General features: G+C 38.0%; 1 protein-coding gene across 2 annotated transcripts in view; it reads left to right on the top strand.

Moving 5' to 3' along the window:
- LOC309814086 (alpha-fetoprotein-like) overlaps positions 1–21,345 on the top strand; it is a 39,605-nt gene extending 18,260 nt beyond the window's left edge. For both annotated transcript variants that reach the window (XM_082639454.1, XM_082639455.1), the window contains exons 10-14: positions 1,462–1,559; positions 3,821–3,959; positions 6,376–6,602; positions 13,472–13,604; positions 20,396–21,345. In XM_082639454.1, coding sequence (XP_082495580.1) covers positions 1,462–1,559; positions 3,821–3,959; positions 6,376–6,602; positions 13,472–13,604; positions 20,396–20,440 — 642 coding nt within the window. In that variant the 3' untranslated portion in view covers positions 20,441–21,345. The remainder of the gene's footprint in view (positions 1–1,461; positions 1,560–3,820; positions 3,960–6,375; positions 6,603–13,471; positions 13,605–20,395) is intronic.
- Positions 21,346–24,008: the final 2,663 nt, after the last annotated feature.

Genomic DNA, 24,008 nt, shown 5'->3' with positions numbered 1-24,008 from the left:
TGTGTGAGTCACTGCCTCATAGATTCTGTGTTTTATGAAAACAACTCTGTGCAATCTTCTCTTTAAAGTTTGCTTGGCATGGTAGCAGGTAGCATGAAAGCATAGCCTATTAGGGTGGGGGAAGGTTGACGGTTTCCACCAAGCAGGCCTGGAAACTGTCCCTATCTCAGGCCAGAAATCATACTGTTCACAGTCAGCAGCTCCTGTTGTGTAGTTGACCTGGAAAAAGCCAGTTGCCTTACAAATCTCTGACCAGATGATCTGTTATCCACAGTTTACCAGGAGCCAGGTGGTTCCGGCTTTTGTTATGCTAATTGGTGGCTTACATATTTATAGAGAGGTGGGGATGGAGGACGAAGGCATTTCTTGTCCTGTTTGAGCTCAAGCAGGTACACCTAGCATCTTCCTGTTCCCGGAGAGAAGGCTAAATGAAGGCGACTTAGTCTTTTGTAGGTTAGCACCCTTTCATAACATCACCTGTAGACTCCACAATCATCATTATGATAATAGCCCCTTATAGGAGCATGGATGTTTGGAGTTTACAAAGTAGCTTTACAACAAGTGTCCTATTTTATCCTCACAACAGCTTGGTAAGATAGGTAATGGCATAAGTACTAGCTACATTTTGTAGATGAGAGTTTTGAGTTTCAGAAGGTTCAGGTGACTTGTCCAATGTCACACAGGCAGTAAGGACAAGGCTAAGTGTTAAATCCAGGCAAACAGTTTACCAATCAGGTAAAATTTTTACTATAACAAATACTGTTTATTAGGATCAGGTGGACCGGGTCTGATTACTTAAGAAGATAACCAGTGCTCCTACCAAAGAGCTAAGTCTGCAAGGTCACTCATATCTTCCCACTGGAATTTTATTTGCACTGTTCAAGAATTCTTTGAACTTTCATTTAGCTCTGTGAATTCCATGTGATTCCCTTCAACGTGTATTTGTGGAGTGCTTTACTATGTTCAAGTTTGGTACTTGTTTTTATTAAACCATGACTTCTTAATATGTATCTATATTTCTATACCTACATCCATATCTCTATATCTGTACTGTTTACATAAAAATACTGGATTATTAAAAATAACCAATATGCACGCATACACACCCACATTCTGATCAATTAAACTTAGATCTATAAATTACTTTTAAGGACCTCTTTTTGGCTTGATGAATGATTAGCTTTATGCTTATAAAATATGCCATTTAAGCCCATAAATGAGTTCATACCACAGGAAACTAAATATCAATCTTGCTGTCCCACTTTTTTCTCCACAAAGTACATGGCCATTCCTGTTTCAGCAAAATGCGTTTTTTTCAACATTTCCAAACTCACTAAGTAAATAAAACCCTGGGTTTAGTAAAACAGTCACATTAAACTATTACAGAAGATGGTTTTGCAATCTTACCTCAAGATATATTGTTGCAACGATAGATAAACACTGATTATCTTTATTTTTCAGGAAGAGATGTTTCAAAGAGTGGTTCATGAAAGCCATGAGCATGTGAAAAATCAGTGTGATTTACATGAGAAATTAGGAGATAGTAACTTCCATGACAGGTATGCTTCCAAGATATTGTCCAGATTTATGGTTATTCATGAGTTTTTGTTGACTCCTGCTGCTGAGAGTTGCTAAGAGTCTATCTTCAACCTTAAAATCTCAGAGGCCAAGGAAAAACTCAGTTCAGAATTAACCTAGCTATCTTTGTCTTGATAAGACAGTTGTCCACATAACCTTGGGTGCTTTTACATTGCTTTTTAGGCCAGTTTCCAGATTCCAATCAATGCCCAGAGGTCAGGGAGCCAGCTGACCCTGACTGCCCTTCCGCAATCCCATAGGAGCCCTCTACCCTTCACCTGGACATTTAGTTTGGGGCTTTGCATGCAATCTGGAGTCAAGGCTGCAACAGAGATCTAATCTAGGTTTGCTTTGTCAGTTTCAAGTCAGGTCAATATAGCAAATACAGTATTTTCACCATCAAGAGAGAGATAAATAGGTACCTTAGTCAGAGGGAGCACACGTAACTCTTTGTGTGCAGAGAGCCTGGTAAATTCCATTGTATTTCAAAGATTAAGATAACCAAAAAAAGAAAAGCCAATTTTCAGTTATCTTTAAGATCTTACTGTAATAGTTTATTAAGAAACAGAGTATATATGTCAATCCCAATCTCCCAATTCATCACACATATATACACTAATATGTATAAAATGGATAACTAATAAGAACCTGCTGTATAAAAAAGTAAGTAAAATACAATTCAAAAATTCAAAAAAAAAAATACAACTGAATGCAGAAAACCAGGTGGAGGGCACTACATGTTTGTGGATGTTATTTCAATAAAAATCCAAACAGTTTAGTGTGTGTGTGTGTGTTTGTGTTTTGATAAAATGATCTTAAAATTGAAACAGATATAAAATAGGTAACTAATAAGAACCTGCTGTATAGCACAGGGAACTCTACTCAAAAAAAAAAAAAAAAAAAAAAAAAGAAGAAGGAGAGTATTGGGGAAAAGTTCAGTTTGATACAGTGTCCCATAATATTGAGCTTAAATTAAATGTCCAGAATAATGGATCAAAAAAAATTATTCTTGTTTTAGAATATTCGGCTTATTATTATTTTTTACTGTTGTGTTTAATTGCTAACGTCTAGCTTAAGGATTAGACTGGTGGCTCTCAAACTTTAGAGTGCATCAAAATTACTTGGAGGACTTGTTAAACACAGTCCACCCCTAGAGTTTCTGATTCAGTAAATCTGGGGTGGGGCATGAGAACTTCTAACAAGTACCCAGGGGATGCTGCCAATCCAGGGGTCACACTTTAAGAAGCACTGGATTAGGTTGACTATTTCATTGGATGCTATAGCTAAATTCTTCCCCTAACTCCATTATAATATAAATGCAATAAATGATTCTGACATTTTGTTGTCCTCAAATTCAGTTCTGCAGAGTCTTTCTCATTAAAATCTCTCTCCATATCCCTCAGTTCCCACTACCACTCTCCTAGTTCAGGCCATCACTTGAATTACTGGCATGGACTTTTCTTCCCTCACTTCGCCTCTTGCCCACCTCCAATCCATTCTTTATATAGCAACCATAATTATCTTAAAAACAATGTAAATCTGATTCTATAGTTAAGCTTTCTTCCTTCTCCTCTCTCCAATTCCCAATCCCCCCTAATTAAGAAAAAAATCACAATCAGTGACTTTCTAAGTGCTCCCTTCTTACTTTCACTCCCCTTCACCTGGCTCATTTTTAGTTATTGTCAGATCTCAGCTCACATGTCATTTCCTCTAGGAAGCCTACCTGACCTCCCTGGGATGGGATTAGATGTTGTTCTGTGTGCACCTATAGCACTCTCTATTCCTCTCATGACACTGAGTGTACTCCTCTATCTCCCCCACTAGGGGTGTGAGACCATGAGAGTAGGACATGTTTACTGATCGTTGGTTGCTGTAGCTTCTATTCGTACACATTGTAGACAACCAATACATGCTTTAATGGCCTGTGCATATATTTATTTCAGAAGCTGTTTACTATGAGTCTGATTTTGCAGCCATCCAAATTAGCTATCACAGTATCCTTCATAAGTAGAAAGAAGATGGATCAGAGTGGAGCAATGTGTGAAGTGGAAAGGGAATTCCAGGTATACTGAGTAAGCCATTGAGCCACTGGGTCAAGAACTAAAGGGACAGACTTAAACCCAATCTAATGACTTGCTCATCCCCCATCAGAGACAATGTCAGATATTGAGGAAAACTTTGTAGAATTCTTCATTTTGGGCACATAGTCATCGCCAGGAATAAAAGGAAATTATTCTTTCAGGCTCATAGTCCTTTATACTAAGAAAGCCCCACAACTGTCTGCTCAGGAGTTGGTTATATTCACGAAGAACATGGCAGCTGCTGCCACCAAATGTTGCCCACTGAATGATGAGCAACAGTTTTTCTGCATGGAGAACTCGGTAAGCACATCCTTGACTGCATGTTTGTCTGTTGTTAAAAGTTCTGAACTCCAAGCCCCAGCAACCAGTCTCATGTTGGTGGACACGTCTATGAATTGTCAATGGAACCTAATAATTCTGTCCTTAAGATAATTTATTTCTGGTCAGTTCATGCCAATTGTCTGATTAGCAGCAGGGATAAGACTATCACTTTGCAAAAACTGGGGATGTCAGATTCACCAGACCTTTGCCTGGATCATATCCCAAGGTCTATTCCCTGGATTTTCAAGTCAACAACAGTGATTTTGCTGATTTTAGACTAACTCATACTAATCAAGAGTGTAGGAAAAAACCACCCAGTTTCCTCTTGTGTTTCTCCTTTACTCTCACACGATTACCATACAACACTTCTGACACCAGATGCGTGGGTTTTTTTTTTCCCCAAAGCAAGCACTGGGAATCCTACAATTTTAACTCAATTCTAATACTATCTGCTTGGAGATAACATCAGATCTTACGGGTGAGGGCTCAGTTCCACAAGACTCCTCCCACCTCACTTCAGATGCCAATCACAAGTCCAAGTTGTCATCTGTGCTTCTGACTGATTAGCTATAAATCGGAGGTTTCCACGACCCCCTCGTTGGGTTCAATTAATTTTCTAGAGCAGTTCACAGAACTCAGGAAAACACAGTTACCAGTTTATTGAAGGATATGTAAAAGATGCAGAAGAACAGCCAGATAGGAGGTACATAGGGTGAGGCCTGGGAGGGTCCCAAGTGCAGGAGCTTCCTGTGGAGTTGGGGTGTCTCACCCTCTCAGTACATGGATGTGTTCACTCACCTGAAAGCTCACTGAACCCCATACTATTGGGATTTTATGGAGGCTTCCTCACATAGACGTGACCAATTATTAACTGTATTTCCAGCCTCTTTCCCCTCTCTAGAGCATGGGGGTGGGGCTAAAAATTCCAAGCTTCTAATCATGTCTTGGTCTTTCTGGAGACCAACCCCCATCCAGGAGCCATCCAGGAGCTCACTCAGAGTCATCTCATTAGAACAAAAGCTTCTCCCAATGCCCTTATCACTTAGCAATTTATAAGCATACCAGGAGCTTTGTGTCAGGAACCAGGGTCAACGACCAAATATTTATATTTTCTGTTATCTTACATCAAATTTACAAGTGTTACCTTCATTAGACAGAATACCAGGTATTCATTTACAGTGAGAAATGTCTTCCCAATGTCAAGAATAATTGGGTCTAATAACTAGGCTACACTTTTCCCTGAATCACATTACTTGGGAAATTGAATCAGGATATGGGTATTCATGCAAATGGAATCAGAGGAAGGGCAGGGATGGTCTTGAGGGATAGTTCTTCCAGGAATATGAATTATTCCCTCCTAGCAATGGAGAACATTACTCCAGGACCTGGATGCTCATCTCTAGGTCTCTCTCAAGTGGTATATTTTAACGCTACTGAATTCTTGTTTGTTTACAGCTTTCTTTGTCCTATATTCTTGGTAGAGCATCTCCTCTATACTAAGTTAGTCTTTTTTTCTGATAAAATATAGTTTTTTTGGTTACAGATTTAAAATTTTTTATTATCCAGCTCTGTTTTCCGATTATTTTATTATAAATTTTTATTATCTAATCATGCCTTCCTTGGGGAACTCTTGATTTCTATTCCTAAAACCTTGTTTTTAAGTGATCTCTTTGGTTACTTCAATAAATTCATAAATGTTGATGCTCACTGGTTTCACTCACTTCATCCCCACATACATAAGTGACAGGGAATTTGTGTGGTCATTATACTCAGAGTGGAATACAGGCAGCCTTGCAGACACATCAGGATAAGTATCAGACACACCCTGGGAGCAAGGCAAGGTGACTGTTCTAGAAGGAGACAAGAAAATGGAAGGAGACAACTGAAATAAAATCCAGGGATTCCTTTCACCATTCATTTATTCACTTTTTCATTAATTCAACAAGTGTTTATAGGTGATTTATCATATACCAAGTTCTGTGGTAGTTACAGATGTCCAGTTATAAAACACAGAAACACATTGTATTTGAGCTTTTCTAGAAGTGCAATCATCAGTCTTGCATCTGGGTCAAATTAGCAGTCATGTTGACCTGAGACGATTTTAATTTGATGAAGCATAAGAAACTCCTGCCTCAAGTCAACACTGGTCTATAAACTGCACACTGGGGAGGAATTGGGAGGTCGGGTCCAAGGGAACTGACCTTTGAGGATGACAGGAAGAGGGAGGACAAGGATGAGAACCAGGCTTCACCTGACACTCTTGCTCTTTCCCAGACCGTGAAATCCAGGCCAAATTAGCAGAAACTAGAATTTGAGAATACTTTTCTATGGATAAAAAAATAATATTAATGACCACAAACCTTATGGCTCTTATTTTAATTCTTTTCTGGGGAAGGCAAAGCTAACTCTTGGAGCTTTATGCAGAAGACACGAAGCAGAGCCTATCAATGCTGGCGTGGGTCACTGTTGTGATGATTCGTATGCCTTCAGGAAGCCTTGCTTTGATGATCTGCAAATAGATGGAACTTACATTTCTCCACATTTATCCTGTGACCAAGTCGTCAACCTTAATGTGGACTTGTGCAGAGCTCAGGAGGAGGAATTACAAACTGAAAAGCAAAAGTAAGGATCTTTGTTTATATGTATATATATATATTCTGGTTACCCTGAATCAACACAGTGCATCAAAAGCCCTCCACCTCCTGGCAGTGGGGCAGTTCCCCTTTAGTGCCCACCCACTCTTCCCACCCTCCTCAAGTGCCCCTGATCCTGTCCTCAGGAGAAAGCAGGTCCTGGTCCTCATAGTTCCTTCTCCCCCACGATCATTAGAAATGGTTGATAGCTTACTTCTAATTAATTTATTTACTCTAAGCCTTGCTCTTGGAGAGTCTAAATATTATTTGTCCAACAATATCATCTTGCCAAGTGAGGCAAAGTTTTTGTTGCCTTGGGAATAAACACATTCCCGTGGTGAGCAAGAGCAAGGTTGTCACTTATTCTGTTTTATCACAGTACTTAAAATTCATAAGCCAACTGTCCCTTGAGGTCTTTTCTTCAGTTCCCAAGGTGATTCAGTTCCCAGGGATTCCTTTCACCATTCATTTATTCACTTTTTCATTAATTCAACAAGTGATTATAGGTGATTTATCATATTCCAAGTTCTGTAGTAGTTACAGATGCCCGGTTATAAAACACAGAAACACACTGGATTTGAGCTTTTTTAGAAGTGCAATCATCAGTCTTGCATCTGGGTCAAATTAGCAGTCATGTTGACCTGAGACTTGATTTTAATTTGATGGAGCATAAGAAACTCCAGCTCATTAGAACAAAAGGTGAGCTGATCACAAACTAGACTGTAAAACTTTGCAGTAAGCATCCAAAAACCATTGTAACACTTAGCCATTCTTTCTTTAGCCTAGGCTGATGTGAGAAGATAATACTTTATTTTTAGAGTTCGGGCTTTGCTTTCTCTTGAGGAAATTCTCTGGCATAGATAGGCACCCTTTATGTATGTCATCTCACCAAATCCTTACCGCAGATTTAGGAGGTAGATAATATTATTACCCCATTTTAATTGTGAGGAAACTGAGGCTAAGAAGGCAAGAAGAAATGGTATGAGATCATGCAACAGGTAAATAAGTTGTTGAACTGGAATTTGTACCCAAGCTACCTGGCTCAAAGCACATATACTTAACTACCAACATGTAGCTGTTAGTGTGCCCTAATCAAGGGGTTATAATGCTGGTGATAATTTTTAATACTTGAAACTCTTCATGTAAGGGCTAGATGATGAAAAGTGTGAAATATTAGGAAGCATCCGTGTTCTAGTGAATTCACTGTGTTTTCTGTATGGAGAAAGCAATAACACAGAGACAGCTAATGTAGAGATTTCTAGAATATTTTGAGAGGATACATATTGGGAGTCAAGGGCTGGGCTGGACAAAGCTCTCCACTTTCCTGGGAAGTGGTAGGGGTTCTCCCCATGGTTTTCACCCTTATATAGTTCTGACTGATCATCATAGCATAAGTCCACATACACACAAAAAAGAAAAAAAAAGTGAAGGGGCTCCTGGAGGGGAAAGACAAAATGCAGCAGGATTATAAAGAGAAGGCAGAAATGAGGTCATGGAATAAGACAGAGGAAATAAAGAGAATAGAAGTTCAAAGGAAAAGATTTTAAAATCCAATTAAGAAAAATACAGAGTTGGAATGTTAAGACTTAAGATAGTATATAAAGACTAGAATGTGCTTTAAAGAAAGGGTGAATAAATGTAATGAAAATAAAAGATTAATATCATTGAAATGAAAAGCTGGAAACAACTTGATGGTGTTGAGGATTAAAAGTAGGATCTAATATTTTAAAAGGTAAATTAAAAAATTTAAAACTAAAGGAATGAATAGAATTAGGGGAAATGTTTTAAAACAGCAGTTAGGTTGATAGGTAGAGAGATCCGGGGGATGGGCTGGGTGGGTGCGAGGAAGTGGACAGGAGAGATAAACCCGCTGCAAGCAGATCACAGGTATGTGGCAAGTCGTTGTAAGGGAGGGGGGCCTAGCTTCCAAATGGCACAGAGTCCCCAGTTGTAGAAAAGGCAGCCTTCATATCTGGAGTGTCAGGGAAAGGTACCATGACATGCTGATACCTCTGCTCCAAATCTCATTCCCAGACCTGCATTCTCATAATGGGACCCTTTTTTCCCCTTACCTATCCCAGTACAGCGAAAGTGTTTCTCCTTGTTTGTTTATTTATTGGAGTATAATTGCTTTACAGTGTTGTGTTAGTTTCTGCTGTACAATGAAGTGAATCAGCTGTATGTATACCTATATCCCCTCCCTCTTGGACCTCCCTCCCACCTCCACACCCCCATCCCACCCATCTAGGTCATCACTGAGCACAGAGCTGAGCTCCCTGTGCTTTAGGTAAGCAGCTGCCACCTGATCTGGAAGCTCAGCGGTCATGCAAGTGTTCCCTCTACTGGTGCCTCTGGGGACGTGCATCCAGAAACCAGATGACCCAGCAGGACAGAGGAGAGAGCAGAATAGTTGGGTGTGTCTGAGGCATAGGTGAGAGAGGGGAGAGAAACTTTTGGGGTTGAGACTAGAGGGGTTGGGAGGGGCCAAACCATGAAGACAACTGGAATCCCAGAGCTTGTGAGGAAAGAGAAGAAGGGTACATATGAAAGAGCCTTCCTACCTCCTCCGCTAGGTTTCTCTATTATTGTTAAATCTACAGCTCAGACCCTCAGGAAAATTATAAAACTGCTCATCAATTATTTGCTGAGTGAATAAATGAATAAGTAGATGAGAAGCTGTGACAATGTACCATTTATTGTGGGAGTCAGGGAGAGGGGAGACTGTGGTTGGAAGCAACCAATAATTTGAAATGAAAGTTGCAAGTCGTGCTATTACTACAATTATTCATTATCATTGCCATAATTTGATGAAATAATTAATATAACTATTCATATTATCTTTGCCACTATTTATTAAGTGCCTCAGTATGCCAGTTACTGTACTCAGCCCTTTAATATAGTATTATTTTTGGTCCTCACAAAAACCTTGCAATGTAGGTGTTCAAATTCTCATTTTATAGAGCAGGGTCGGAGAGGTTAGGTATCTTACCCATCGTCACACAGACTAGTGAGTGGAGGACCTAACTTGAGCCAAAGTAAGTTTGACTGCAAAGTTTGCGCACTTTTTATGACATTGGAAGGAAAAAGAAGTCCAGATTTTGCATGAACTCACAGTAAAACCAGTGCCCCTCCTATACCAGCTTTGGCCACTTGGGATGCTGAATCTATTAGGCCAGACCATAGAAGCCCCAATGGGGGCTGGGAAATGGGGTAATCTCACTGTGTAGGTACTCATGATGGTTCGTTTCTGTAACATGGGACTGAAGCTGTCCTATGCTTTTATGGGTTGGGTAGTGAATGTCAGCATCATGAACAATACTGTTATCTGTGGCGGAATATATTCTGAGACAAAAACCACCAAAATTCCAATGGGAAGTAGCCTGTATTTCTCACTTTGAATAATTAATTTGTTAAAAACTGATAATTATTATTCAAAGATAGTATCAACTGTTTTGACCATACATCATACATAACCATACAGACTTGAATGATACAGAGACAAAAATAAGCACAGTGTTTTCTTTCAAGTGAGATCAAGTTTAGGTCTAATTGGAAAATTGAATATGTACATATCTCAACTATAATAAAACATAATTTAAAAAAAGATCAAATATGTACAGAACGGTTGGATAGAAGAAAGAATGCTTATACTATTCTATTTCTTTGTAAAATGTTGATTTACTTTATTATTAAAGTAATACCTAGTCTTTGCAGGAAATTTAGAAAATACAGAAAAGAGAAGAAAAACATAATACTTTTATTCCAACACTGCAGAGATACCCATTATAAATATATGTATAGTGTAGGGATACATAATTCCATATCTGTACACAAGTGCACACTCCCACAATTGCCCTCTATCCATCAGTCTATGGTTTGAATACATAATAATGCAAGTTTGGCACATTCTTGCTACTACCTGCTTATACAGAATTTCAGTTCCAGCAATTATCCTCAGAATCCTCAGGGGAGAGCTTATGAAACTCCCCTTGCTTCTCCCACTCCGCAGGAATTCTCCAGGCGTTCCTGGATCCTTGGCACCACTCCTGTGCCACTGGGAACAGTCATGTCCTCCAGGTACTTCTGTCTCCTGCTCAGCAGCAGACTGGATCCCTTTCAGTTGATGACAAAGTTGCTTTATGTTTTGTTGTAAGGAAAAAATAATACCTCCCCCAAAGCTCAGGATTGTACACGTTTAGCAGGTGCTGTGGCAGTGTGCAGGACTTTAATGAAAGCACTCCTACAGCCCCCTTTCAAAGAGTTATCCTGATTCCATATAACTCAGAAATGAGTGTAATGGAGGCCCAGCTGGGGAACCACTGAATTACTCCCGTCTTCCACTGACCAGACCTTTCTTAATGGGCGGAAGTCTGTGAGCCTGACTTTTTGTCTCAGGACGAGTTCTCGAAAGTAGTTCTCAATCCTCATGCCTTCTGGGAGGGAGGCTCACCTCACTGGCTTGTTATATATGCCCAGATCTATATTATTCCCAAGGAGTTGAAACTAGTGTTACAAATGCAAAGTGGAGATGACATAGAGCTTTATTAAGGAGGTGACAGAGAACGTTACACGAGGTAACATTTATAAATTTTCAGCGTGTTGTCTGAAACAGAACAAATATCAAGATACTCAAAAGATGTTGGCTGTTGTCATCATTTTTAATGTAGCTTTAATAATGATAATGTATGCAGTTTTGTCACTGATTATTCTTCAAAACAGCATTTTAATGGCTTTTTAATATTCCAGTTTGTGGGTACAATAATGAACTTAACCAGTCCCTGTTTCTGGGCATGAAAATTGTTTTCAGTTTCTAAGTATCATAAATTGTGACAATGAATATTTTCGTACATATGTCTTTGTCCCCTCTCTGATTTTTTTCTAAGTTCCCAGGTCTTAGGACTAGGGGCAAACATGGAGTTAATTAAAATCTCCTAGCTTCTATTGACTGTGTCTTGCTGGTGCTCAGAGGATGCAGTGATTACATGCTTCTCAAACCCACCTCATCACTGTAGTAGTTTCCGACAAGAAAATTGGCTTGTGCTTCCTTATCTTCAGTCATGCTGCTGTTTCAGCTCTGTCTATCCTCAAGACTGGGGGTTGGGGGAGAGTGGGAGAGGGTGGAGCTGAAATGGGAAGTTCAGAGGCATGTCCAGGGCGCTACCAGGTTAAGCTAAATATCTGATTGCTTAGATGGGGTCAGCACGCTACGGCCATCTGGCCAGGGCTGTTTCTGTAGGTCCTGCGGGCACCGCCTGAACAAGCTAAGCCTGGGAGCTGCAGAGTGCCGCGTCTGCTTCGCCTCCGTTCCCGGCTTCGCTCCTGCCTTCCCCGCCTGAGACCGAGCTCGCTCTGCCCAGTGACTGCGCTGGTGTCACGTGCATGGTGGGGACTTCACTGTTGACGACTACCGGGCAGCAGAGGGGTAGGTGGCATCTCAGTCCAGGAGTCAAGTGACTCAGAGAGTCACCTTGCTTTGGGCCAGCTGCCCGCACTGAGAGCGGGGTGCGGGGAGAAGAAAAGGGCGTGTCACTGGGGTACAGAGTGAGACAAGCGGCGCGCGCCCCCTTCCCCACGTCTGGTCCCTCTTCACCATCATTTCCAGCTGATGGCAACTGGCACAAACTATGCCCGCCAGCCACTTGGGGCAGCCCACCCCAGGGTTGGGGCGGGCCTGGAGTTCTCTGTCTTGTGATATAAGTACTTATATAGTATCCTCAATTTTGCCTCTTGGCTGAAAAAGGCTAAAATATTTGCCGGACCCTTGGGTTAGAGTGTCATAGAAGTAGCTACTTAAAGCTTTGAGATGTTTTCTTTTATACCTATTCAAGTACAAATAAGGCCACTAGGTATTATCAATGCGAATTTGAAAATGAAGAGTAAATGAAGGTTTTGGTGTAAGCAATAAAGTATGGATTAATGTACATTTCCCCTACCCTTCATGCTTGTTTTCTTTGTAATTAAATCTCTCTTGATCAGTAAAGAAAAAAAAAAAAAAGACAACATTGGAAGATTTGGGATACTACTTTATTTTTTTATTTATATATTTTTTTTGCGGTACGCGGGCCTCTCACTGTTGTGGCCTCTCCCGTTGCAGAGCACAGGCTCCAGACGCGCAGGCTCAGCGTCCATGGCTCACGGGCCCAGCCGCTCTGCGGCATGTGGGATCTTCCTGGACCGGGGCACGAACCCGTGTCCCCTGCATCGGCAGGCGGACTCTCAACCACTGTGCCACCAGGGAAGCCCGATACTACTTTATTAAATAGAGAGACAGAAAACAGGTTATAATTTTAAATATTCGAAGTGGTTGAAACACCGATGTTTATATAGTTGTGGGGAAGCTCATTCTGTGAGGGAAATCTGAGATGATTGTCAAACTACTGAAGTTTCGAATTAGTATATTGGTTTTATTATTAATAACATATAAGGGGGCCTCAACTTCCAGGTGTGTTATACTTGTAATATTTATTGGGAAGTTAGTTGTTTAGAATAAATGTTGCTCATAACAAAATATTATAGGAAAAGCTAATTTATTGTATAACCTATTTACCACCCAATGTAATAAAAATAGAAAATAATATTTACCCTAGTAATAATTACATAAAGGTAATTTAATTTAATTTAATATAATAGTTATATTGATGAGATGTGCTTGAAGAAAAATATGTTGAATAAAAGATGGAGATGGATACTGTGAAAACTATGAGGACATCAGGGCATTTTCAGGGCCTGTAAACTTAAGAGTGAGAGCTATGCAAAGGCATGGGTGGTGTGCAGCTTTAAATAAGTAAGGCAGATTTGCAAGCTGGCCTTCTAGAACTCAGGGAGTGATTGTATTTTTGCCACTCATTTCTTATTCAGACTCCTCAGCAACCTTGTGAAGCAGGAACCATATGCATCAGAGATGCAGTTCCAATCAGTTATTGTGGATTTTGCTCACCTGGTGGAGATGTGCTGTCAAGCAGAGAAAAGTGAAATGTGTCTCCAAGAAGAGGTATCTCTGTTTCCTTGTCTATTGTCTTAGTACTCTTAGGGTACAGTTAAAAAAAAATCCTTTCTCCATGCCAATCATGAATGGATTAGCAGAAAATCACAGTTTAAGTGGATGGGTGTAATTGACTATATTTGGGTTTAAGATATATTAATATTTATGTTCATTTGAGGGAACTAGTCATGTTAGACACGAATAAAGATAAATACAAAGTCATGACAGCAAATGAACTGAGATGTTTAGGACTGAGGGTGGGAAGAAGAAGGATGAGTTGAAGACTTTCTCATTATAGAGATGGTGTCCTTGGAAATATAGAGCAAACTGTAGCTTCGTTCTAGAAATTTCTGGGAGCATAATCAGGAAGAGTCACCAAATGTAGTTTGGGGCTTAACTAGGAAACCGGTTTAGGTGAAAAGGATTACATTTTCTCAGTGGCAGATCATTAGAACAGGGGGCTGAAGAATAGAAAGAGAAAAGAACAGTGACCAGAAAAAAGTGTCTCTTTGTGCATACACACCAAACTGAGTACCAGTAGACTGTTTTGTGTAACTAATCTAATTGCATACAGTTAACAAGCAAATGACTTTTCATAAGACGGTAACGTTGTATGACTTAAATTTCTAAGAATATCATGCTAATCCTACCATCCCTGTGTGGCACAGAAAATTCATGTAAATTCATGGAGGGGACCTGGGATGGACCGTTCTCCTGGGGACATGACTTGAGAAGCAGAAACTAGGATATAGTAGGTAATAGTATCTGAGTAGAAGAATGCAAGCGTGTGGTTCAAAAAATAAAATATAATATAGCAGGCTTTACAGTCAAAACAGGCTGCGGCTAGTTAGTCCTAGTTAGGACTAGGTTTAGCAGTGGCCCAGGGAAACGTTTTCACAGGTAACAATTTTCATGAATGCCTCAATTACCTTCAGTGGCTCTTTTCTACTTTTTTACCTAAACTGTACATGTGATTATGTTAAAAGTCATATATCTATGGTCTAGTCAAAGGTAGGCAAACTACAGCCCTCTGGCTAACTCAGCTCCACTCCCTGTTTATGTAAACAAGATTGTGTTGGCACACAGCCTTGCCCATTTATTTATGTGTTGTCTATGGCCGCTTTTTACAACAGCAGAGTTGAGTAGTTGTAAGACTGAGTAGTTGTGACAGACTGAATGAACTGCAAAGCTCCAAATATTATCTGGCTGTTCACAAAAAATGTTTGCTGACTCCCAGACCAGCTGATACACAAAATGAAAATAGTCACAAGTGCCCATTTATTTACTTTAAAGCCCTTTCACTTTTTTGTAAAACGTTCAGAAAACAGATCTCTACCTGAGTAACAACCCCATATCCACACAGATAAACACTTTTGCAGAAGGGCCTGTGTCTAAAAATTCCCAAAGGAATTTTCTTGAAGTGTTCTTGCTCTTGAGTGTGAATGCTTCTTGCTTGAACTATTTCATCAATAACATGATAGGAAGACATCTGTGTGCTTTTTTTCCCACACTTTTTGTCTGACAGTGCTCTTCAACTTAATCGTTGAAAAGCCCAAACTTTTCCCCTTCCCTCCCCTTCCCTCTCTACTTTCTTTTAGGAGAAAATAGGGGCTATCTGAGAAATATATCATGTTAATTAAAATTTGCTAGATGAACTTCTTCAGATAGAAATGCTTATTATATGTAATTCTGCACCAGCTATAAAGTTCGACCAAGTATATCTCCGTATGATTATTTTAAGGAGGTGATTCTGAAATATTCGTGTGCATCAGAGTTACTTAGAGGGCTTGTTAAAACAAAATCAATATTTTCCATTCCCAGCATTCCTGATTTAATAGAGCTAGGGTGGGGTCTGATTATTTGCATTTCTAACAAATTCCCAGGTGCTACTCATGCTGCTGGTTTGGTGACGACTTTAAGAACAACTTTCCTAAGGTGAAAATAGATAATCATAAATTGTTTCCTCCCTCCCTTCCCAATACTTTTATATATCTAACTTAGTGAGAAGTTGGAACCAAGGACAGTCACAAAAATAATAAAACAATAGAAAAATAACCTATTTATGAAAGGAAGTGAAAGATTTTGGGGACATTAAATACAAAGTAAGACTGGAATATAAAAGCAATAACCTTATATGAATAGGCTGAGCAAAAAAATATAGGAATATATGATCGAAATATTTTGGAATCTTATCATCAAGAATTTCGGTGAGTCTTTGTGCCTCTATGTTTGTGGAAGAGGTCTAGGTTTGACTGTAATGCAAAGGAATAATACCTAGTGGCTTTGGGAGTCTCCATGGAACCAAAATCCCAGAAGTGAAGAGGCTTAGCCAATTAGCAGTCTGTAGATGTTCCAAGTTAGACTAACTGCTCCAGGGACCTACATGCATTTTCTTTGTTTTCTTTTCTGAGATTAGAATAGTCAATTATATGAATCTGTTATGCCTGTTAAAAGAGAAAGTGGGCAGCTTTGAAGACTGCCTTTCTAGCTGTGGCTAGTGGGAGGGTAAAACATTTTTAGGCAAGATGGAAGACATATTTTGAGAAGTAAACCAGAATGCAGGAAAATTCTAAGGAGAAAAAAGTGAACCAAAATTAATGTTGGAATGTTGGTAAGAATAAGAATGAAACAAAAAGAAGGAATAAAATAACAAACTCAGCTATACAAGGTGAATTCGGATCTTCCAAAGGAAAGGAATTTCATATTTCATGAAATAATGATGTGAATTGTAGACTTCAGCAGTTTTAAGGAGAAAACTACTCAGAAATTCTCTCTTCCAGGTCAGTGGGGAATGATAATTGTAGCCTGAGATACTTATCTGTCACCCAACAGAATATAACATAGAAGAAAGTTAACAAGAAATCTCAGGAATTTGGGCAGGTTGAAATGATGGTTTGAAAATAATACATGAAATTTAACAATAAAAAAAGCCAAGTTCTGCTTTTAGTTGTGACTTAACACAAGTTCATGTGGAAAGACTTGCTGGTTTAAGTGGCCTATGCTTACAACTTGATGGGTCTACTGTCAAAGCTACTGCAATCCTGAGATGCATTTCTGGAGAAAAAACAAGGGTCAGATTAAGCAATGTGATATCGCAACCACATGGATCAGGTCACTCTGGGATACTGAATTTAGTTTCTTATGATACATCACACAAGTTTTGAAAATTACATAAGTAATACATGAACATGAAAAGAGTTCAGACAGAAGAGCAGGGTACATTTCCCATTCCCAAAAGGTAAGCAATTTAAGTTTTCACTTTTAGTATGCCTAGTGATTACCATTATTACTTTAATAGTTTTTTAAAATACCACTGTCACTTAAAGAATATAGTAGTATACTTACACTAACTTCGACAATACTACCAGTAGACTCTCAATTTTTTTTTTTTTAGGTAAAGTATTTTTGTAGTTTTAGCTCTTTTATTGGTTATGCTCTATTTCTTGGTCCTTCGACTTCAATCAGCATCTAGTGATTTTCCAAAACATAATTAACATGTCTAAACTTCTTTTGATTTCCTTGCCAGCTTCCCTTTTTAAAGCTATACCATTACTTCCACACTGTCTAGGTTTATTCATCCTGCTTTGTAAATGTGAGGCTTATATGCTTTGTCAATAGGTTGATCCAAAAACTGGAAGCCATTAAATAGTGTTCAATAGTGTGTTTAACTGTAATATTACTTACAGCCGTACAATGAATGGATTGACCAATAGTTCAATGACTTATCTTGGATCATTTAAAAAGTGTCAAGATTAAATGAAGTCTTTTTTCTTACTATCAACTGCAGAAAATATGCCACATTTATTTAGTTTTACATATTTGGACTATGATTTCCTAGTACATCCTTCTTTTTTGAGAGTTTCTAATTACCATTCTTTTTCCATGTTGACAAATAAAGCATCTACTTTCATCACACCACTAAAATATATCACACTGCTAAATTATATCAGGTTTAGCAGTGATAGTTTTTGTAATAGAATATTCTACCATCTTAAAGTTTGATAAGATTTGAAACTTAAAGTTTGACAACATTTGAAAAGTCCTCTGACTTAATCTTTCAGTTTGGATTTAGTTATTTCTGGGACTGATTTATGGCTGTCCACTAAGAGTCTCTTTTTAAGTGTAACTCTGGGTAAAATTGACTATTTCTAACATCCCACTTTGTGTTTTTTTTTCTTGGATTCTTTTAAGGTTTTTTTGGCTACATTCTTAAGTTAGGTGTGTATGTATTTATGTATTTTTTCAGAATGGGCACCCGGGTGATATACTGTAGGGGCCCTTGCATATTTAAATATTATTTCACCCATATATTTATACAGTTATATTTTAAGCTGGTATGTTAGTTGGGGTTCTTTAGTTGTAAATAATAGAATCAAATTCTGGCTAACCTAAGTAAAATTAGTATATTGAAAGGATAGTAGTTACTTCAGGAACCTTTAGGAAGTTTATCTTATCTCCTGAGCAGGAGATAAGAACCAAAGCAGCTCAGAAATCAATGACTTTCTGGTCTTTTACTGCTAGTACTTCTCTAATGTTACTATTCTGAGCTTCTATCTCTGCATTTCATTTTGATATGTTGATTAATATCACACCAATGACTATTTTTCAGAAGTTCATTATAGCTCTTACATTGATGGTGTTTTTTTTTTTTCTTTTTAGCATCAGTAGGCCTTATTCTTTCCAGTATATTGTTACTCTTATTGAATTGGGATTTCAAAAGAGATAAGAGGTGACCCATTTTAAAAGGATCTTGGCAAGTTGTTATGTCCAGCAGTATCTAGAATGTAAAATGGTTTGAAAAGCATGTCACAGGATTTGGAGATATAGACTAGTAATGTTTATTCCAAAGTCTTCAGATGGATGACAAGTTAGCAGTCTCCCATACAGACAACGTACAGGCTGGAAGAAAATATTAGCAAACAATGCTACTGACAAGGGATTAATTTCCAAAACATACAAACAGCTCATACAGCTTAATACCAAAAAACCAAACAACCCAATCAAAAAATGGGCAGAAGACCTAAATAGACATTTCTCCAAAGAGGACATACAGATGGCCAACAGGCACATGAAAAGATGCTCAATATCACTAATCATTAGAGAAATTCAAATCAAAACTACAATGAGGTATCACCTCATACCAGTCAGAATGGCCGTCATTAAAAGGTCTACAAATAATAAATGCTGGAGAGGGTGTGGAGAAAAGGGAACCCTCCTACACTGTTGGTGGGAATGTAAATTGGTGCAGCCACTATGGAGAACTGTATGGAGGTTCCTTAAAAAACTAAAAATAGAGCTACTAATGTGATCCAGCAATCCTGCTTCTGAGCATATATCCAGAAAAGACAAAAACTCTAATTCAAAAAGATACATGCACTCCAATATTCATAGCAGCACTATTTACAATAGTCAAGACATGGAAGCCACCTAAATGTCCATCGACAGATGAATGGACAAAGAAGATGTGATATATATACACCATGGAATATTGCTCAGCCATAAAAAAGAGTGAAGTAATGCCATTTGCAGCAACATGGATGGACCTAGAGATAATCATACTAAGTGAAGTAAGTCAGACAGAGAAAGACAAATACCATATGATACAACTTCTATGTGGAATCTAAAATATGATATAAATGAACTTATTTCCAAAACAGAAATAGACTCACAGACATAGAAAACAAACTTAATGGTTACCAGAGGGGATGGCAGGGGGTGGGGGCGATAAATTAGGAATTTGAGATTAACATATGAGATTAACATATACACACTATTGTGTATAAAATAGATAAACAACAAGGATCTACCATATAGCACAGGGAACTATATTCAATGCCTTGTAATAACCTATAATGGAAAAGAATCTGAAAAAGAATAGATGTATATACTTGAATCATTTTGCTGTACACCTGAATCTAATACAACATTGTAAATTAACTAATTTTAAAACATGAATTAAAAAAAGGAAATAAATTAACATTCAAACAAAACAAAACAAAAAAAGTCATGGGTCACCGTGGAAGTAAGGATACGTAAGTTCCAGAGGTATTTTTAAAAACAAGCCTAAATAGATTTCAATCTTTCTAGACAATTTAGGTGTGGTACTGTTTGAAGGTGGGAAGAAGAACTAAATTATTAGACTTCTAACCATTTTCTACAGGATCCTAGAGGCTTTTAGGAGTGTGAGTCATCTATCCCTCAGATGTGTGTGTGTTCATTCCTTAGCAGTGGAGTTCTAGGGGTCCCATTTCCACTAAGCTAAAAATTTCACTTTTATCTACTTGGGCTTCCACAAATGATTTTTATTTGAATAAGGACTATACAGGTACAAATTGGGGAAAACTTTCGGACTTAATATTCAAGGCCTACACCAGTACATATGAAGGGAGTAGAGATAATCTGATCAATTTTAGTGGTTTTGTTCCTCTTGAATTTCTATACCTGAATATGTAGTGATTTAGCATGGGATTACCCTAGAGCTGTTTTAAAATGCAGCGAGAAGCTAATGTTGATTGTTCATTCTTACCCTGCAGCAAATGAGTGCTGTATTTTTATGAGGAGGAAGCAAATTTTTATTTATTCTAAATCTGGGATCCTGAAAGTGGATGAGGCATTGCAGTTAATTAAGTCCTTAAGCTAAGGGACTAGGCCTGTTAGAAATTCTGAGACCCTTAGAGGCAGGCTTATTAGAATCCATCTCAGGCATGCAAAAGGGAAGTCTTAAAGGTTTTCTGTTTGGGGATCAGAGCTGCTTAGCTGTTTTCTCTTTCTCACAGATGTGCTTATTTGCTTTTTTTTAGGGGTCCAAACTGATCAAAAAGTGCCAGTCTCTTTTGGGAGGCTAAATGATTCCAGCATATGTCAATGTACAATCTTCGCTGAGAACTGCTTTTTGTTTTTCATGAATAATGAAATGCATGTCTAATATTCAAAAGAAGAATCAACATCATTTTTCAGCTACTAGCAATGTTACTCAGGAACATTAACTAGTCTACACTAAATCTCTCCTTTCCTACTCAGCAGAGAAATCTACTTACTGTAACTCTCCTACAAGCCACTTCCATCCCTTCTCTCTCCCCATAAGCTTTCTACTTCTCAAAAGCAGCAACAGAAATATGAAACCAAGGGGCCTTTCAAAACCTCAGGTGGATGTAATGAGCTGCCACATTGAATTGGGACCTGGCTGCTGGGTTTCTGGAGTGAAAAAGACCCCAAGTGCCATTTGTGGTTTCTATCTGTACCACTACTGAAAATGATTATTGATGAACTGAATGAAGTGTGTTTTACAATAAAGGTACTTACATGACTGTATTCCCTTTCATCTTTACCTGAGATATGTGATGTTGACATTGTCACCAAGGGGTCCTAACATATTTATATTCACTTGAGCTTTCAGTGATGATTTGTAATAGTAGTCTTTTCCCTGGAAATCCCGGCATAAATGACATAAAGAACTCATCATTTTGACTTAGTTTTGCAGATTGTGTGTGTGTGTGTGTAATGAAGTAAAAATAAGCAGTGATATTTTAGTGCTTACTAAATAAATGATTTTGGTTAGAGAAAATGTTTAATTCTCATTATAGTGCTCTTTACTTGATTTCAGTTTTTCCTTACTCCAGTAATTTCAGCATGTTCATATATACTAGCAAAGTAAATCCAATAAACATTTAAGTATCTATTGTATTCAATACACTGTGCTAGGTGTTGCAGGGAATAATATGAATATGATATGACCAGATCACTAATGAATTTAAACAAGATATAAACACATAAGGAATTATATTAATGGGCAGATTTCATGTTTCCAGTGTCACAAGAGCAGAGCTAACTATTGTGGAACCCAGGAGTTTGAGATCACACATAGCCACAGAGACCAGGAAAGTTCATGGAAGGAGTGACCCTGACCAATGACTAGAAACTTAGGCATGTTTTAACAGATAGATGTGGAGAGTGTGAGCCTGAATTGTGAGTGATTCAGATGGGTGGGTTTTGAGACAAGAATAAAGTAGTTGTGGGCAGTAAGACTTAGTGAAAGCCTAGGCTACAGTGTTGGGTGAGGACATATTATAGTTTAGTTATAACAACAGCTAATATTTATCACACACTTCTTATGTGCAAAGTGTCAGCCTTTAAATATATTATTCCTATAACTCCTACAACCGTATAATAAAGTAGGTACTATTATTTCTATATCACAAATGAAGACAGAGAGATGCCATTTGAGGGTGTGTAATTAGGGTGAGGCCATATATTCCAGTGGTTAAGAGTGTGGGTTCTGGAGCCATAAGTTCAAATCCTACCTCAGTCTTCTACTAAAGAGCTTAGCAAATCTCCTAACCTCTCCATGGCTTACTTTCTTCATCTTTAAAATCAGGTTAAAAGATTAATTTCCTCACAGGAGTGTAATGGATGTTAAATGAGTTGATCTATGTAAGGCAAATGCTAAGTGTGGTTAGTTTCAACAATATAAAATTGCTGCTTTTGTAGGCCAAATATGGACAATTTCAAATGTCTCAGTCTAATAGTTTAGCTGTTATTTAGGAGAAAAATGGATGCCGTTGAGGGTTTTGCCCTCTTGAATTGCATCCTATTCCTTTCCTTTCACATGTAGATATCTCAATATAATAGATACATCTGCCATCATTTCCACCTGATCAACTGCCTTGCAAATGGATTTCTTCAGTTCTTGAAGCCAAGCTGAACAACCCTAAACAAAATTCCATAGTAACACTGTCTAACTGTATATTTCATACTGCCAAGAGATAAAATACACCACCATATTAGGGAAAACCATATAGAAAAGTTTTGATATGTTTTTAGCTACTAGATCAGATTTGTGAAAAAGGAGGCATATATATACAGGGGATGTAAAAAATATTTTAGACAATTTATTCACTCATTCTTTTATTCATTCATTAATTCATTCAGTCCTTTATTCAATTGATTTTTATTGAGCACATCCAATACACAGGACACCATATTAAGTATAACAAAGTATACAAAGATGAATGTGACAGGTCCTCTACCATTAATAAATATAACATTATCTAGAACTGAATTTGAACTAATATGTAACTGGTAGTGAAATATTTGGACCACCTAAAACAAAGATGAACGGTTTTGTGACAAAAGCTTATATTCTTGTATTATGTAAAGACGACTCTGAAGTGAACAGATTTTTGTCTCAGAAATTATATCAGTTATCTCTTGTGATGTAACAAATTATCCTAAAACGTAGCAGCATACTACAACAAACATTTCGTACCTCACACATTTTCTGAGGATCAGGAATCCAGGAGTGGTTTAGCTGGGATTTCTGGCTCAGGTCTCTCATGAGGTTGTAGTCAAGCTCTTTGCCAGGACTGCAGTCATTGAAGGCTTGACTCCGGCTGGCCGATGATGCACTCCCACGGCTGTGGGCTGTGGATAGGGTACCTCAGTTCCTTGCTGGCTTCTGGGCTTTTGGAAGAAGGTCTCAGTTCCTGTTATATAGGCCTTTCCCTAGGGCTACTCTGGATGTGGCAGTTGGCTCCCCCCAGAGCCAGCAATCCAAGAGAACAAACAAGGAGGACATCACAGTGACTTTTATGACCTAGTCTCCAAAGCCACACCCTGGCACTTCTGTTTTCCTCTGTTCCTTAGAAGTGAGTTACTAAGTCCAGCCCATTGGCAAGGTGAGGAAGATTAGGCTCCATATCTTGAGAGGAGGAGTATCAAAGACTTCATACATATATTTTAAAACTACCACGGTAGTGATGTTAACATCTCACTTGAATAATTTATTTGAATTTTTTTGCATCTAGTAGAACTCTGTGCTTGCATGTACTTGCTACTTTTTTGTTGGCAACTTTTTAATCATACATTTTCTATTTCCTAAATAGAAAAAGCAATACATGTTCATTACAGATTATTTAATAAGTGTAGAAAAATATGAAAAACAGAATCACCCATACATAATTCTACAAACCAGACATAACCACATTTAACATGTTTTTGGTTTGTAGTGTTTATGTACAAATAATAATATACTTACATATATAAACATATATCTATATATCTTATGGATAATAAACTTTTGGATATTGTATCTATATTCTTATCCAGATACATAAGGAGAATTTACTCTTATAATTAAAATTTATTAGAAAACAGTTTAAGAGCTGCATAACATTCTATAGGTAAATGTTTCTTTCCTTCCTTAATCTTTTTTTCCTATTTTTGAACATTAGGCTATTTACTTCCTTTTATCACAATAAATAATAATCATCTTTACATAGTGTCTTTGTATATCTGATTATTTTCATATAAGATCCTACAAGTAGAATTATAGGATGAACTTATTACTAAATTGCTTTCAAGGAAAGTTATATTCATTTGTAATTCTACCAGTAGTTTAAGTGCCCATCTCATTGT

Source organism: Mesoplodon mirus, assembly GCF_964341445.2.
Source record: "Mesoplodon mirus genome assembly, chromosome: 2".
In the NCBI taxonomy this organism is placed as follows: domain Eukaryota; kingdom Metazoa; phylum Chordata; class Mammalia; order Artiodactyla; family Ziphiidae; genus Mesoplodon; species Mesoplodon mirus.
Note: the sequence above shows the minus strand (reverse complement) of the source record. Positions and strands in the feature narration are given on the sequence as shown.